Source organism: Pogoniulus pusillus, chromosome 32 (genome assembly GCF_015220805.1).
Source record: "Pogoniulus pusillus isolate bPogPus1 chromosome 32, bPogPus1.pri, whole genome shotgun sequence".
Taxonomy (NCBI): domain Eukaryota; kingdom Metazoa; phylum Chordata; class Aves; order Piciformes; family Lybiidae; genus Pogoniulus; species Pogoniulus pusillus.
Window position 1 is genome coordinate 1,777,846 of NC_087295.1, and position 16,719 is coordinate 1,794,564.

Genomic DNA, 16,719 nt, shown 5'->3' on the forward strand with positions numbered 1-16,719 from the left:
TTTTTAGGAGGTTTCTTCAGGCTGTCCCTCCAGTCCACTGAGGTGATTGCAATCTGAGACTGGAGTATACAAAGTGTTGCAGCCATGTTTTGGTCCTCAGGAGTTACTGGTGTGAGGGGTATCACCTATACACTGATGCACTTTGTCATCCTTCTGGTTATGGTGTGGAGCAAGCTGAGAGGATCACCTCCTGCACTGAAGCCTTGGGGATGGTTAAGGATGCAGCTGAGGAGTATCTTGGGTTAGGGAAAGCAGCCAGAGTTTATTTAACAATGTAGTGTTCTTAAATGAGCATTACTTGAATATTATTTTAGCTTCCACTTAGTAAAATGTTACTTATTTCATGGAATTCATAGCACCAGCTAGGTTGGAAGAGACCTCCAAGCTCATCCAGTCCAACCTAGCACCCAGCCCTAGCCAGTCAACTGAACTATGGCACTAAGTGCTCCATCCAGCATTGGCTTCAACACCTTCAGGGATGGTGACTCCTCCACCTCCCTGGGCAGCCCATTCCAATGCCAATCACTCTCCCTGGGAAGAACTTTCTCCTAACATCCAGCCTAGACCTGCCCTGGCACAGCTTCAGACTCTGTCCCCTTGTTCTGGTGCTGCTTGCCTGGCAGCAGAGCCCAACCCCACCTGGCTACAGCCTCCCTGCAGGCAGCTGCAGCCAGCAATGAGCTCTGTCCTGAGCCTCCTCTTCTGCAGGCTGCACCCCCCCAGCTCCCTCAGCCTCTCCTCACAGGGCTGTGTTCCAGGACCCTCCCCAGCCTTGCTGCCCTCCTGTGGACACCTTCCAGCACCTCAACATCTCTCTTGAATCGAGTGGCCCAGAACTGGACACAGCACTCAAGGCGTGGCCTGAGCAGTGCTGAGCACAGGGGCAGAATAACCTCCCTTGTCCTGCTGGCCACACTGTTCCTGGTCCAGGCCAGGATGCCATTGACTCTCCTGCCCACCTGGGCACACATTTGGAATGCAAGGTCCTGTATCTTGTGTCTTGTTTACAATGGCAGCCAGACAGCTGAATGCAACTTCAGACCCCAGTAAACTACTTTCTCACAGATAATTCTCTTGCCATTTCTTGTGAGGGTCTGGTGCTTATTTTAAGATGGGGGGAAAAGAAACCAACAAAACAACAATCCAAATCATTCCAGCTTTTGTATGTCCTGCCACTGAAAGGTAATATTGATTATGATCTTTGTTTCATGCACTGAATTTGGCAGGTTTGTTAGGACTGGAAAGAATGCAGCAGCCATCCTAGTGCAGCACAGTGCTCAGAGAGACCTCATCTTGCAGCTCTGCTTCTCCAAAGAACCCAGCTTCAGCTCTTCATAAACGAAGGCCCAGCATATGTGTCTGGCTGAGATGGTGTTGAAGGTATGAGGTAACTTTTTTCATTCCTCCCATGGGCCTTAGTTTGTTTGCTTTGCTTAGGAGTGGGCCTCTGGAGTTTTACTAAGAGCCTTTCTCTGGGCCTAAAGTGAGAAGAAGAGGCTGAGCTGCTGCCATGTGTTGAAATGGCATATCACAGCAGCTGACCTGAGGTGCAAAACACATTGATGACCTTGTGCCTAAAGGCAAACCCCAATTCCTTTGTTGATCTGAGTTCATAGCTGTGTGTCTACGCTAAGGAATACCCTAAGAAGATGTCCTGGTGCTTGCTGGAGGCTGAAAGATTTGCTGCTGGCATGTGGCAAGGTGTCAAATCACAGGCAGTCCCTTACATGGTCATGTTTTCTGAGGCAGGAGAAATATTTTTAGGTGTTGCAACTGCACTTTAATATCTGAAATAACTTAGATGAGATACAGGGTCCATTTTTTACTCCATGTAGACAAATAGCAATAGTTGTAGGAGTAATGAGCTGGGCTGGTGCCTGCTGAATGGAGACTTTATTTTGGAAGCAAATGCAAGTGATGTCATAGAGGGGTTGGCCCTCCCCTTTCATTCCTGTGTTTTGTTATTTCTGAGTGCTTTCTACTTCAAGTTTTCAAATCAACAGAGCAATCAGACTCTGGAACAGCTTTCCAACGTGTTAGGACAGTGAGGGAAAACCAAATTACCTCCAAGATAGAGAGTTTTAAATTCGTGGATGGTGTTGTTTGAGAGGGGTATATGCAATGCCAAAAACACAGGGATTCTCCAGAAACCACATCAGTCTAGATCATACACCTTTGACTGTCCTAACTTGACTGGTGTAAGAGGAGTTCTGCCAGTTTGGAGTAGGTAAGAACTTAGCTTAGATGACCTCAGAGTCAGTGACTGTATCCTTGATAGAATAATGACAAAGTCAGGAATCAAGTCTCACCAGGGGTGTGGGATTGCAGGTGGAGGCAGAAGGACAGTCTGTAGTGCTTTGCCCTCCTGATTGGATGTGTGTTTTGCATCCTGGTGGCTTGTACATCCAGGCCCTCAGTTGTCAGCAGGTCAGGGCACTTGTGTAATGCTCTTCATCACAGTAACTTAGTGGAGCACATGGAAACCAGGCAAGCAGCACCAGACCAAGGGGACACAGTCTCAAGCTGCGCCAGGGGAGGTCTATGCTGGATGTTAGGAGAAAGCTGTTGGCAGAGAGAGTGATTGGCATTGGAATGGGCTGCCCAGGGAGGTGGTGGAGTCACCATCCCTGGAGGTTCAAGCAAAGCCTGGCTGGGGCACTTAATGCCATGGTCTGGTTGCTTGGCCAGGGCTGGGTGCTAGGTTGGGCTGTCTGAGCTTGGAGATCTCTTCCAACCTGCTTGATTCTATGAAAGGAGAATGAAGTAAGTCTGTAAATCTGCTCAGCCACAGTGATTTAAATCTGCTCTTTGGTTTGATCCAAATAATTTTCTTGTGCATTTCCTCAACTGAAATGAACTTCATCACCCAGCTCAGAAGTATCTAGATGAGAGATCAGGCTTTTTGTACCCCCATTTTTAATAGGAGGAGGTTCTTTAAAACTCTAAGTACCTCCAGAGGCTTTTTCCTCCTTTGCTGAGAAAACCTTTGGATTCTTGTGGCTGTTGCAGACTTACTCAAGGAGATTGGGAGTCCTTGGGAAGCTCAAAACAAAATTAATTGTGAAGGAGTAGATGTTAGGGGGGGAAAAAAAGTAACTTAATTTCAGTTCTATTTATTCTGCAGCGAAGATCCCCTGTGTTACCTGTCAGATGCTTAAATCTGTTCTGAAGGGTTTCTGTTAGCTGAGAATCTGATTCCCTGTCCTTAGCAGGACATTGATTTGAAGGCCTTTTGCTTTCCCCTCACTTGTCTGTAGTGCTTCAGACATTTCAAGAGGTTAATTTTGGGGGTGATGTTGTCGTACTCTGAGAGCTGCCTGCGCTGGTGCTGTAGTTGCAGCTTTCCCCAAACCTCTGAGCAGAAACATGCAGTGTGTCACAACATGAGCTGTCTGAAGGGCCCACGTGTTTCAGAATAGCCACTACAACTTCGTTACAAGCAGCTGGATGTTGCAGCTATGGGGCTGCTCCAAGTGATGATAACAGGGCCGAATTAATTCACATAGATGTCATCCCATGGGCATCAGTAGGCAAGGCAGGATGTCAGCCAATCTGTTTTTCTCCATTTTTGGCTGGCTAGAGCTCTGGGTCAGGATCTGTTTGTGATTATGTGTCAGATATTACGCACAGGAGAGGAATCCAGAACCCGTGCTGGGCTCCATGGGAAGTTAAGCACCTCCTAATGGGATCCAGAAGCAGCAGCAGGCTGAGCAGAGCATAGCTGAAATCCAGCATGGCCAGCCCACAGCTGCCTGAAGCTAGCTGGTAGGAGACATTCAGAATAGATTCTAGTATGTGGACCATTTCTGACCTCAGGAAAGACTACTTTAGAACAGTGGTGGCACTACAATCACTTAAGAACCAGCTCAGCTGGAAAGAGAGCTGCTGACAGCCTTTCTTACAGAGAAGTTACAGCTTTTGTTTGAATTGCAAGTGCTGGCAGTGAGAGACTTGGATTCAGTTCCCTCCTTGGTATTCAGTGATGGTGGCCCCTCTGTCACTAGGGAAGACTACCCTATAATCATCAGGCTGATGGCTGTGTTGGTGGAGACCACCTGCCATTTGTGGTCCACTCTTCATATGCAGTGGAAAACAGCATTTGAGATTCATGCTGTCAAGCAACAATATTGTTTGAGCTTCACTGTGAGTGCATGAGTAGGGATGGGCTCTGGAAGCTGTATTTCTTTCTGAGACACACAAACTCAATGCTGTAGGCAGGGGCCTGGCTGATTGGAGAGGGCTGGGTGCTAGGTTGGACTGGATGAGCTTGAAGGTCTCTTCCAACCCAGTTGATTCTATGATTCTGTTCTGTGATCTTTGTAAGCAAATGCAGAATGTCTCTGAATGCACACAGATATTTGCATTGTGCCCCTGACACTTTCACCAGGGAGGCTGCCTCTGGGTGTGGGTACACTCTCAACAGAGCACTGCATTTCAGGACATGCACCTGACATGGTGTTTTGTCTCTTTGTAGAAGGCTCCAGCAGCATCATTGCAGAGGCAAAGCTTCAAGTAGCCTTCAAGGAACTTTGCCTGAGTAAAGGCTGAGCATATGTGGGAACTCTGCGAGTAGCAGGAGCATTCAGATGCTAGTAGCAGGTTATATAACAACAGTAGGGAAGGGAGATCTTTGGCTGACAACCCTTGGACAGTCTCCCAGGGTCTTAACAAAATGTCCTATTCTCTGGGAGATCTCTTGTGCCCAAGCTGAGTGAGCAGAGCTCCTGTTTCATAGGAAGCAGCCAGATGCAATGAAATCTCTATTTATCTGTTTTTGACAGATGGGAGGTTGAGTCAGGACTGCTGCAATTTGAACCTTCCATTACAGGGATGATAATTATTCCAGATTCAGTGTTCCTCATGTATTAAATCTATATATATACTGCTGCTTAACCCCTAATGGTTACAGTCCTCCTGTCATCAAAGCTGGCAGGAGTTTTGCTGCTGACACAGTGGGGATCAGGGCTAGATTATTTCTTTTTTGCCTGTCAGCCAGGGTTCTTTCATAGCTGCAGGAAATTCCTTCTCTTGAGCTTTGGCTATATTCTTCAATCAGAGATCAATTTGCAAGAACTTTTCCCTTGCAAAAGCAAATTCCTCCCTGAATTTCTTGCCTCCACAATATAGTGACTGATAAAACAGTTCCCATTTAAATGATGCCCAGTGTATCAAGTGGAATAGACAAGTTCATTTTCATCTGCCATTGGTATGTCCCCTCTGAGCTGCCAACTTTCCAGTGGAGCCCTGGTTGAGCTGCCTGCAAAGGCTCCAGTGTTTATTGGTGGCTCACAGAAACTGAAGTGATTAAAAAAAATACAATGTAAAAAGCCTCAGGCAAAGATTCTTGGTCCTGCTGCTCACCTGCACTCGACAGGAAGACTTTTCTGCTCAAATAGCTGCTTGTTGAGTTCCCTGCTCAACAGCTGTTGCCACTTAACTGTAGTTCTAGTTGGAACTATCCAGAGTTTGCAGCTCTTGAAGGTTAACCTACTTGCCATGTGTCCACTTACCAACAGCTTCCTTCTAGGTAACTGGAAATAAATGAGTGGAAACTCACACTTTAGACTTCCTTCTTTCCCTGCCCATCTCAAGAGGATGATGCAGAAAGATTAACACAGCAATGAAGTGAGCTGCCCCAGGAGTGGCTCTGACTGGAGTGAGAGAGGAATTCTGATGCTGGACTGTTGAAGCTCATGCCAAATATACTAGAAGAGTGTGTTCCTATGGTAGGCTAGCAGCCTGTATGTTTGTATTCCATCATGCTAGTTGGGCCACTGAATGACATCCAGGAACACTCCTTCATGGTTACTTCTGCTTCAGAGTTACTCTTTTCTGCAGTTATATAGGTATGGAAATGGGAGGATAAATCATAGAATCAAACAGGTTGGAAGAGACCTCCCAGCTCAGCCAGTCCAACCTAGCACCCAGCCCTGGCCAATCAACCAGACCATGGCACTAAGTGCCCCAGCCAGGCTTGGCTTCAACACCTCCAGGCACAGAGACTCCACCACCTCCCTGGGCAGCCCATTCCAATGCCAATCACTCTCTCTACCAACAACTTCCTCCTAACATCCAGCCTAGACCTGCCCTGGCACAACTTGAGACTCTGTCCCCTTGTTCTGTTGCTGCTTGCCTGGCAGAGGAGCCCAACCCCACCTGGCTACAGCCTCCCTTCAGGTAGTTGTAGCCAGCAATGAGGTCTGCCCTGAACCTCCTCTTCTGCAGGCTGCACACCCCCAGCTCCCTCAGCCTCTCCTCACAGGGCTATGCTCCAGGCCCCTCCCCAGCTTTGGCGCCCTCCTGTGGACACCTTCCAGCACCTCAACATCTCTCTTGAATTGAGTGGCCCAGAACTGGACACAGCACTCAAGGTGTGTCCTGAGCAGTGCTGAGCACAGGGGCAGAATAACCTCCCATTAACCTTCATGTGCAATGACTCATCAACATGCTCCTCAGCTTTCTTCAGGGCTTCTGAGACTCAGTTGTGCCAGCAGGGTAAGATGGATTTTTCATATCTGCCTTCTTGGCACTCAGTCTCTTGACTATCCCCTCTGTGTGAAGAGCTCCATAGTAATAGTGCTGGGATACACAAAGAGAGCTGGAATTTTACTTCCATCAAAAGGTTTGGGAACAGCATCAAACCCTTGAGATATATTTTAGTTTGCTAGAGAGTAGCTTCCAGCTGCAGCCCCCTGACTGCAGCTCCTCACATGGAGCACATAACATTCCCCAAAAGGACATGTAAAGGCACGAATCCCAATGCTTCAATCCTCATTTAATGCCTAACCTGTGACATTCCTGAGAGCTAAGTTTTCAAAGAGGGAATGAACCTTTGCTGTACTATGTTTTTAAGTCTCATCCCTCCAGGATCAGCTTCTCCAGGAGCTTTAGGCATGTCTGTGCTTATCTGTCTGCTGACGGTGTGTTAGTCATTGCTGGGTTTGGGCTGACCAAAGAACAGGCTGTCTGATAATGAGCAGCACCCCCAAAACGCTTCTGGGGAGCCTAGGTTCAAACATAGAGGTACACAAGTGAGAGTGGTGTTAGGTGTGTGTGCCTTGAAAAAAAACAGCAAAGATTTTAAATCACTTTTATACAGCTACCTGAAGGGAGGCTGTAGCCAGGTGGGGTTGGGCTCCTCTGCCAGGCAAGCAGCAACAGAACAAGGGGACAGAGTCTCAAGCTGTGCCAGGGCAGGTCTAGGCTGGATGTTAGGAGGAAGTTGTTGTCAGAGAGAGTGATTGGCACTGGCATGGGCTGCCCAGGGAGGTGGTGGAGTCACCGTGGCTGGAGGTGTTGAAGCCAAGCCTGTCTGGGGCACTTAGTGCCATGGTCTGGTTGGTTGGACAGGGCTGGCTGAGCTGGGAGGTCTCTTCCAACCTGCTTGATTCTATGATTCTAAGGAAGATTCTGCACAGCTTCTGCATTCTGCTGCCTTTGTGCTCCCTGAACAAAACTGATGAGAGCAACTGCACTTCCCTGGCTGACAGTGACTCTGAGCTGAGTGTGTGTGTGTGCTCCTGGAGAGGCCATGCTGCATAAGCTGTGTGGTGAATGCAAGCAGCAGGCAGGTTTTGGTAACGGGGAACAGGCAGGAGGCTCTTTCAGGAGTTAATGAAGTGGGTGATGCCTATAGCAGTCCTGAGGCAATGGTGATTTCATGAGAAGTGGAGAACTGTTATTGACAGAGGTGATGAGTAATGAGGACTAAACTGCATAAATAGTAAAGAGTCCAAGGAATTGTTTTGAAAACACAGAACTTGTTAAATAAATAGGCATAAATAAAGGCTCTGCCACTGCCTGGCCAAACGCAGTGCCAAGTGCAGGGTAAGCTTTATCTCTATGTTGGTTATATCAACATACTTCAATGATGAACTATGGGTGGTTCTTGGGAAAATAAAGTGTGTCCATACAAGCCAGCACTCAGATGTGCTGTTTAAATCTGGGCAATCACCAGACAATTTACACAGCTTGTTTAAAGGATGCTTTGCAGGGCTGATTTGGAAGGTGAAGTTGTTGGATGTAGGATGTGACTTGTAACCACAAATCTGGTTATGTTTAAATAGCTGCCTGAGATGCTAATTAGGTCATAGAGCAGCAGCTATTTCCTAGCAGTCTGTCAATACTATACCAAAGCATTTTTGAAAGCACTTTATAATCATTTCATTTGGCTGCATCCCTTCTGTTGCTGGGGTGATGGAGCTGGGTGATAGATGCACAAAGAACAGGGAGCTGGGCCTGTGAGCTGTTGTCCCACCACCTTCCCTGCTTTAGTGGTTTCTTTTCACAAGTCCTTGAGTGTGAATGGTACTTGTGTAATCATAAGGTCAGTCAGGGTTGCAAGGGAGCACAAGGATCAGCCAGTTTCAACCCCTGTGCCATGGGCAGGGACACCTCACACTAGATCAGGCTGGCCAGAGCCTCATCCAGCCTGGCCTCAAACACTTGCAGGGATGAGGCCTCTACCATCTCCCTGGGCAACCCTTCCAGGGTCTCACCACCTTCATGGTGAACAACTTCTTCCTAACATCCAGGCTGAATCTCCTCATTTTCTAGCTTAGTTCCATTCCCCTCTGTCCTATCACTACCTGGCAGCCTAAAAAGTCCCTCCTCAGCTTTCTTGTAGCCCCCTTCAGATACTTAAATAATTTATCAATAACAAAATCTTACTGTTGATGTTGTTTAAATAAGTTCTGTCTCAGGTATGTCTGCAGGTTTGGGGCAACTGGTTGGAAATGCAGCCATAAAATTCACTGCTTTCCAAAGATAATGTGGTATTTAACTTCATCTTGCTCTGGGTTTCACGTGCAGATCCTTAGCTTTTCCAAGCTTCTTTACTGATATCAGTTGGAATAATGGAGAATGAACCTAAGTTCCTCCTCACCAGTGTATGTAAGGTCAAAGTGGGAGGAAGGGACAACTGCTTGTCTGGGGTGGTGATTCCTCTTGGATGCTGGTGTCTTGTTGGTGCTTGCCAGGTCATTTGTTTTTTTATGTCATTTGCAAAGTTTTCCCTGAGAGAGTGTTGCAGGTGCATGTGACAGCACAGGTCTATGTCAAGTAGTAGATGCTAACATAATATTAGCAGGAAGTTGTTGGCAGAGAGGGTGATTGGCATTGGAATGGGCTGCCCAGGGAGGTGGTGGAGTTGCTGTGCCTGGAGGTGTTGAAGAAAAGCCTGGCTGGGGCACTTAGTGCCATGGTCTGGTTGGTTGGGCAGGGCTGGGTGCTAGGTTGGACTGGCTGAGCTTGGAGGTCTCTTCCAACCTGGTTGATTCTGTGATTCTCCTCCATGATAAACTTGCATCTGTGGAGTTTTGATATCAAATGGAACATTTTTTAAAGGATTTTTTTTTATGTGTTTGCTTTCATTGTTCTGAGCAGGCTCTCCAGTTCAAGAGAGACAGGGACATGCTGGAGAGAGTTCAGTGGAGACTCACAAGAGTTATTAAGGAACTTGAGCATCCTCCCCTATGCAGAGAGACTGAGAGCCCTGGGGCTGTTTAGTTTGGAGAGAAAGCTGAGAGGGGACCTGATCAATGTCTATAAATATCTGAGGGGTGGGTGTCATGTGGATGGGGCCAGTGTCTTTTCAGTGGTGCACAGTAATAAGCCAAGGAGCAATGGATACAAACTGGAACATAGGTTTCACCTTAACGCGAAGAGAAACTTCTTCACTGTGAGGGTGACAGAGTCCTGGAGCAGGGTGCCCAGAGAGGTTGTGGAATCTTCTTCTCTGGAGGCTTTCAAACCCCACCTGGATGTATTCTTGTGCAAGCTGCCCAGGGGGATCCTGCTTTGGCAGGGGGGGTTGGACTGAGTGATCTCTAGAGGTTCCATCTACCCTCTTAACATTCTGTGATTCTGATGGGGTTTTGTCCTCAGACACAACAGTTGTTTATCACCCAGTGACCAGCCGCTCTCCCCTGGGGAGCTGGGCAGAGGAAAGGAGAACCGTGGGTTGAAATGGAAAGAAATTTAATCACATCAAAATCCTGCTGTTAATACGAAGTACACACAGCCAAGGTAGCGGTGGTGAGCTGTGCATCCCCATGTCGAGCACTGTGAGCACTCTGCCTGCAGCCTAAGCACGGCGGTCACAGCAAACAGGAGGGCAGGATGATGCCTGGCGTCCCTTGGAGGGTCGTGCCCGTCAGGAGCACAGCTTGTCCACGGCAAACTCACCAATTTAGAATGGACGTGAGGTTTATGGCATGAAATACTTCTGCTGGCTCAGCTGCCCTGGCTTTTCGCTCCTCCTGGCTCTAGCACCTGGCTGTCTCAAGGCTGCTGGAGACCTTGGTCGCTCCGATGACCAGCGTACCGTTGGCAGGGCGGCCCGGGGCAGCGCCACGTCGCAGCGCCGCCGGCCGGGGAACGGGGTGGGGGCGGACGGGAGGGGATGGGGGTGGCAGCGCTGCTCCCCCGCTGCGGACTGCGCAGCCCCGCCGGCAGGGTGGGGGCAGCTGGCGCCGGGGCTGCTCCTCCCCCGTCCCGGCTCCGAGCTCTCCATCCACGTTTGCAACTTTGCAGCGGCGGGAGGAGGAGCGGGCGGGCCGGGAGCCTTCCTCTGCCTCTCCGTCCCTCCCCTCGCCTCCCCGAACGCGCCCTGCGGCTGCTCCGCACCCGTCCCTCCATGGCGGGGCCGGCGGCCGTGCGGCGGCGGGGCGCTGGGCCCGGCGCGGTGCTGCTGTTCCCGGCGCTGCTGGTGAGCTGGGCGGCGTGCCAGGCGCCGCCGGTGCCCGCCGCCGAGCCCCCCGGGGACGGCACCGAGCTCAGCATCGAGCAGCGCTTCGTGCCCGAGAGCTGCCCGCGGGCCGTGCGGCCCGGGGACTTCGTGCGGTACCACTACCTGGGCGCCTTCCCCGACGGCACCCGCTTCGACTCCAGGTCTGCTTTGCGATCGCCGCCGGGCTGGGCGCTGGGCTGCTGTGAGGGTGCGCTCTGGGAGGGGGACAGGAGCGAGCCGTGCTTGTCCCCACGAGGGTTCGGAGGTGGTAGTGGCCCCGCAAGGGCTTTTCCGTGGATGTTCAGAGGTGATGGTGGTGAAGTTGGGTCCATAGGCCACTGCGCTTCCCGGCTGTGTCCTGCGAGCACTTGTGGGGTGACCGGTTGGAAGCAGGCCAGTAGCAAGCTGGGCAGCGTTTTAGCAGTGCCAACGCAGGACGCACATAGCCGCTGTGGGAGCGAACGCCTGAGAGCGCAGAGAGCTGCGGTATGACTGCTGGAGACGAGGCTGAGACCTCTGCGGGGAACGAGTCCAGTCTGCAGTAGTTTGCGTGCCTTGACGGATCTCAACTGCGTTCTTCCAGCTGCTTTCCAAGCTGCTGACCAGGAGCTTTCTGCTCCCGGAGAGAAGCCTATCGGGCTGTTCGGTTAGCCTGGCAAACAGCAGCCCGTGCCCCGTCCCAGCCTCCCACAGCGTTCGGCGATTTCTGGCCCACTTCTCTGTTTCCTCTGTCTTCTCCAGGCCCAAACCTGCTCGAATGCAAACGTTTCTGATTCATTCTCTTTGCCAGGAGCACAGGAATTACCAGGCTGTGCTTACACAGAAATTTTTGGAGCAGTTACCCGTGAATAGATGTGACCTATGTACAGCAAGGGGCCTGGCTGCTTTCCTGCTGTTTTTTTGAGATCAGGAAACCTAAATAGGGGGATCAGGAGCCTGTGAAGGATGCTGATGCTGCTGACAGCTTGTTTGTTTTTTCTTGCTTCCTTCATTGCCAGTGATCAAAGTATTACTCAGAAAGAAAAACCAAAATGTCTTTTCAGTAATCCCAGTAATCTTCCTTTGTGTTTCAAGGAAAGTCTGCAGCCTTAGGGGACTAAGTGTTCTCCTAAGTCAGCTCAGCACTTCCTCTGGAGCTGACTGTACTCCAGGATGCCAGCAGAGCCACTTCACCAGCACCTCTCTGGAAGAAGTGTGGCTCGCTGTTGGCATTTCAGCTGGCATTGGTGCAGCCTCAGTGAAGAGGCACAGCAAGGACAGCAAATTCATGGCAAGTGACAGTGTTGGAGAAGAAGCCTTAGCTGGAGGTGTGAGGATGCACAAAGGCTCACTTTACAGAAGTATGACAATTGGCAAACCAGCCTTGTGCTCAGAAATGTGGTTCTGGTTCCTGCAGACACATGCTGAGGCTTGCTTGTCTGCTGAGTCGTGCCAGCAAGTTTCTGCACTGAGGCAGGGCACCTGGAGGGGCTTCCCCGGGGGTTGGCTCTCATTTAATTCCAAGGTCTTTGTTGTTTGGCTCTCAGTTATTTGAGAGAGGAGCAGGCTCTTGGGGCAGTACAGTATAGATGTCGCTGAGTGCTCTAAATTTCAGTGGGGTATCATCACTTCAGCCCCTGACATTCTATGGTTTCATGATCCCTACTGAGCTTGAGTATTTGTGTGTATAAATTTCAGTATTAAATACAAATTTGGAATGAGATTGAGCAAGGCCAAGGGCAGGGTTCTACACTTTGGCCACAACAACCCCAAGCAGCACTACAGGCTGGGGACAGAGTGGCTGAGAGCAGCCAGGCAGAGAGGGAGCTGGGGGTGCTGGGAGAGAGGAGCTGAAGATGAGGCAGCAGTGCCCAGGTGGGCAGCAGAGCCAATGGCATCCTGGGCTGGCTCAGGAGCAGTGTGGGCAGCAGGACAAGGGAGGTTCTTGTGCCCCTGTGCTCAGCACTGCTCAGGCCACCCCTTGAGTGCTGTGTCCAGTTCTGGGCTCCTCAATTCAAGAGAGATGTTGAGGTGCTGGAAGGTGTCCACAGGAGGGCGCCAAAGCTGGGGAGGGGCCTGGAGCAGAGCCCTGTGAGGAGAGGCTGAGGGAGCTGGGGGGGTGCAGCCTGCAGCAGAGGAGGCTCAAGGCAGAGCTCATTGCTGCCTGCAGCTGCCTGGAGGGAGGCTGTAGCCAGGTGGGGTTGGGCTCTGCTGCCAGGCAAGTGTCAACAGAAGGGGACAGAGTCTCAAGCTGTGGCAGGGCAGGTCTAGGCTGGATGTGAGGAGGAAGTTGTTGGCAGAGAGAGTGATTGGCATTGGAATGGGCTGCCCAGGGAGGTGATGGAGTTGCTGTGCCTGGAGGTGTTGAAGCAAAGCCTCGATGGAGCACCCAGTGCCATGGTCTAGTTGATTCGCCAGGGCTGGGTTTGGACTGGATGATCTTGGAGGTCTCTTTCAGTCTGGTTCTATGATTCTGTGTCTGCCTTCACTGCAAAACTCTGAACTGTTCAGCCTATGGCTGTTTCTCTGGATGGCAGCTTGTATAGATGAATGATTTTGTTATCCACTAAGTTCTTTATTTAAGATTGAGGGCAGTGGCATGTCATGTTAAGGTGGTGGAAAATTAGGAGAGTTTTGTATTCTGTAGCTTGATGGAAGAAATGTTTTGGCATATTTGTCATAAAATCTCCATTCTTTTTCCCTGCATCCAAGTCAAAGATAATAATTTTTACTAAAATTGGCCTATTGGCACATTTTTCTGCCCATTCCAGTTGCTACCTGCTTGAGGCTTTCTAAAGTTCGTGGAAGCATTTACCAGCATCAGTTTAGTCAAACAGCACTGTGGAGTGAGGCTAGAAAATACTCTGGGTGTTGAACTGAGAGCAGTTTTACTTGGGAATAGGTTGTAGCTGCCTCCTCCCTAGGGGTGTTCAAGGTGGGATTGGATGAGACCTTGAGCAGCTGAGTCTAGTTGAGAGGTGGCCGTGGTGGGGATGTTGGAGTAGATGAGCTTTGAGGTCCTTTTCAACTTGAGCCATTGTTTGGGTCTATGGTTTTAGGATTCTGTGATTCAGGTGCTAAGAAAGTTCTTGAGGTTTAGAAGGCTTATTGTGTTTCCTAGCAGAAGGTGGTAGCATTGCTCTTGTTGTTAACAGGCTGCTGACAGAGCCTTGGTACTCATGGCCATGTCACATAAATTGACTCGTGTCTGCAGATTCTTCTTCTTTTTTCTTCCCCATTGATATTTGGGTTTTTATTTCCTCGGCCTTAAAAAGATTTGCATTGTAAAGCTTGAGTTTGACTGCTTAGTCATCTGCTGTTAATTTGGTAAATTCCACTAACCAAAACTACTTTTGTCTAGTTCTAGGGAATCTGCAAAGTCACTCCTGAAAAGCTGCAAGAGCTGCTGCCTGCTTTGTTCAGTTCCCTGCCCTAGCATCATTGTTTTCTTAATTGTACCTTGATTTTTGTCAAGGGGAAAAAAAAGAACCAACCCAAACAACAAAGCCCTTCCTGTTTGAAGTCCATCCCAGATGTGCTGCCAAGCTTTGTCACTCGCTGAGAAATACCATTGGGGGGAGGGGGGGGAGGATTTCTTAGTACCTGTTAGTAGTCTTAACATCTTAAATACGTTTTTGTGTGGATAGTAGAATTTTTCAGGAGCTAATGTAAATGTTTTCCCATCCTTGCTTGGAGTATTTGTGCCACTGAAAGTGACTGCTCTGTATAGAGAGCTGTTTCTTCTCAGGGAAACGTTTGCCAGGAAAGGGGGGAGGGAGAAGATGGAGCGAACAGAGATCACTCAGTGAAGTGTTTGAGGGGTTTGAGGCTCTGGGGCTGTTAGGAGTCTCGGTGCGTTGTGGAAGTGATGTGTGCAGTCTGTGAAGGAAAGTTTGACATCATCTCCCTAGAGATATCTGGCTGCTGGCTGCTTTCCAGAATATTTCAGCAGGCAGAGAGGCAAAAGCCCTTTTTTTTTAACTGATTTTTTTCTCTGTAGGGCTGCCTTGTTTTTTTTTTTGGGAAAAGTCAAGAGAGTCCTTTGAATTGGAAAAGAAGTTTGAGAAGATGGAAGCAGTAGAAGCTTAAAAATAGGTCTGAAGCTTTGCAAATGCTTCCTGCTCTGTGCTCGTCCCTTGCTTCAAAAAAATCTCAGAATCATGGAGGCTGGAAAAGACCTCTGAGCTCATCAAGTCCAGCCTACAACCTGACACCACGACACCGTGCCACAAAGTGCCACATCCAGTCTGTTCTTAAAGACCTCCGGGCATGGTGACTCCATCACCTTCCTGGGCAGTCCATCCCAGTGCCTAATTCCCCTTTCCTTCAGGAAGTGCTTCCTAACATCCAACCTAAACCTCTCCTGGCACAGCTTCAGTCCATGCCCTCTTGTCCTGGCACAAGTTGCCTGGGAGAAGAGCCTGACCCTGTCTGACTACAGCTTCCTTTTAGGTGGTTGTAGAGAGTGCTAAGGTCCCCTCTAAGTCTCCTGTTCTCCAGCCTGAACACCCCCAGCTCCCTCAGCGTCTCCTCATACGACTTTCACTCTAGCCCTGTCCCCAGTCTCTTGCTCTCCTCTGGACCTGAAACGAGAGTGATAGCTCAGCAGTAATGCAGGCACAGCAGAGTGGGGTCGTTGTGCAGGCTGAGGGTGGTCAGACTAAGCCATAAGCTACTCTTAGTTCTGCTGTTCTCCAGCCTCTTTGGGAACTTGAAATCATTCAAGCTGCAATGCTTTTACCTTCCACGTGGTCACAGTGGGAGATGGTTTAGCTGGAGAAGCTGATCCTTGGTCTGGTAAACTGACTGTTGGCTGCACATGCCTCTCTTTCCACACAGTCACAGAATGGCAGGGGCTGGGGGGACCTTGAAAGCTCACCCAGCCCAACGCCCCTGCCACAGCTGGATCACCTGTACCAGGTCACACAGGAACACATCCAGGTGGGTTTTGAATGTCTCCAGAGAGGGAGACTCCACACCCACCCTGGGTAGGCTGTTCCAGTGCTCTGTCACCCTCACAGTGAATTTTTTCCCCCCTGTGTTTCCATGGAATTCCCCATGCCTCAACTTCCACCATTGTCCCTTGTCCTGTCATTGGCATTACCCAGCAGAGCCTGGCTCCAGCTTCCTGGCACTCACCCTTGACATCTTTATAAACACAAATGAGGGCAGCCCTCAGGCTCCTTCTCTCCAAACTGAAGAGCCTCAGCTCCTTCAGGCTTTCCTCCTAAGCCTTAACCCTTAATGACATGAGAGTTGGGGATGTGGAGGAGAAAATAAATAACCAACTGGCAAATCTCAGAGCAATGACTCAAAAAGGCTTCTTTTTTCCTTTCACAGAAACATACAGCTTGGCAAAGCCCCCCAGGGTCACCAAGTCCAACCTAGAACCCTACTCTGCAAGATTTTTTGATCACATTCTGTGCTTCTGTGCTCCACAACCTTCCTGGAGGTGTTCAAGGCCAGGTTGGATGAGGCCTTGAGGGACCTGTTCTAGTGGGAGGTGTCCCTGCCTGTGGCAGGGGTTTGGAACTGGCTGAGCTTTGAGGTCCCTTCCAACCTAAGCTATTCTATGATTCTGTCAGTTCTAGCAGCTGGTTTCAGCCAGATGGTCAGCAGTGAACAGGAGAGCTGGGATGACAGCTCAGAAACACTCAAGATTTGTCCCCTCCCCTTAGCAACTGCCTCATGACAAAATTGCAGTGGTGGGGCATGAGGGAGGGCAAACTCTCCAAAACCCAGGCGAGTGGTGGCTGGATGAGCTGCTAACCCTTTTCTTTCCACCTGCTTTATCCCCTTCAGCTATGACAGGGGATCCACGTTCAACGTGTATGTGGGCAAAGGGCAGCTCATTGCTGGGATGGACCAAGCCCTGGTGGGAATGTGCGTGAACGAGCGGCGCTACGTCAGGATCCCCCCCGGGCTCGCCTACGGCACTGAGGGAGTCTGTAAGTGCAGCGTGGGGCTGGCCAGCAGCTGCCTCCCAGGGGGCCTCTGCAGGGCTCTGGGGC

General features: G+C 50.0%; 1 protein-coding gene across 2 annotated transcripts in view; it reads left to right on the top strand.

The window, feature by feature from the left end:
• Positions 1 to 1,353: 1,353 nt before the first annotated feature.
• The window catches only part of FKBP9 (FKBP prolyl isomerase 9), a 28,981-nt gene continuing 13,615 nt past the window's right edge, over positions 1,354 to 16,719 (top strand). Inside the window, exons 1-2 of one of the 2 annotated variants that reach the window (XM_064169837.1) lie at positions 1,354 to 1,380; positions 16,511 to 16,656. In XM_064169837.1, coding sequence (XP_064025907.1) covers positions 16,569 to 16,656 — 88 coding nt within the window. In that variant the 5' untranslated portion in view covers positions 1,354 to 1,380; positions 16,511 to 16,568. Of the gene's footprint in view, positions 1,381 to 10,504; positions 10,891 to 16,510; positions 16,657 to 16,719 lie in introns of those variants that run through there. The other variant, XM_064169836.1, reaches the window with a different exon arrangement.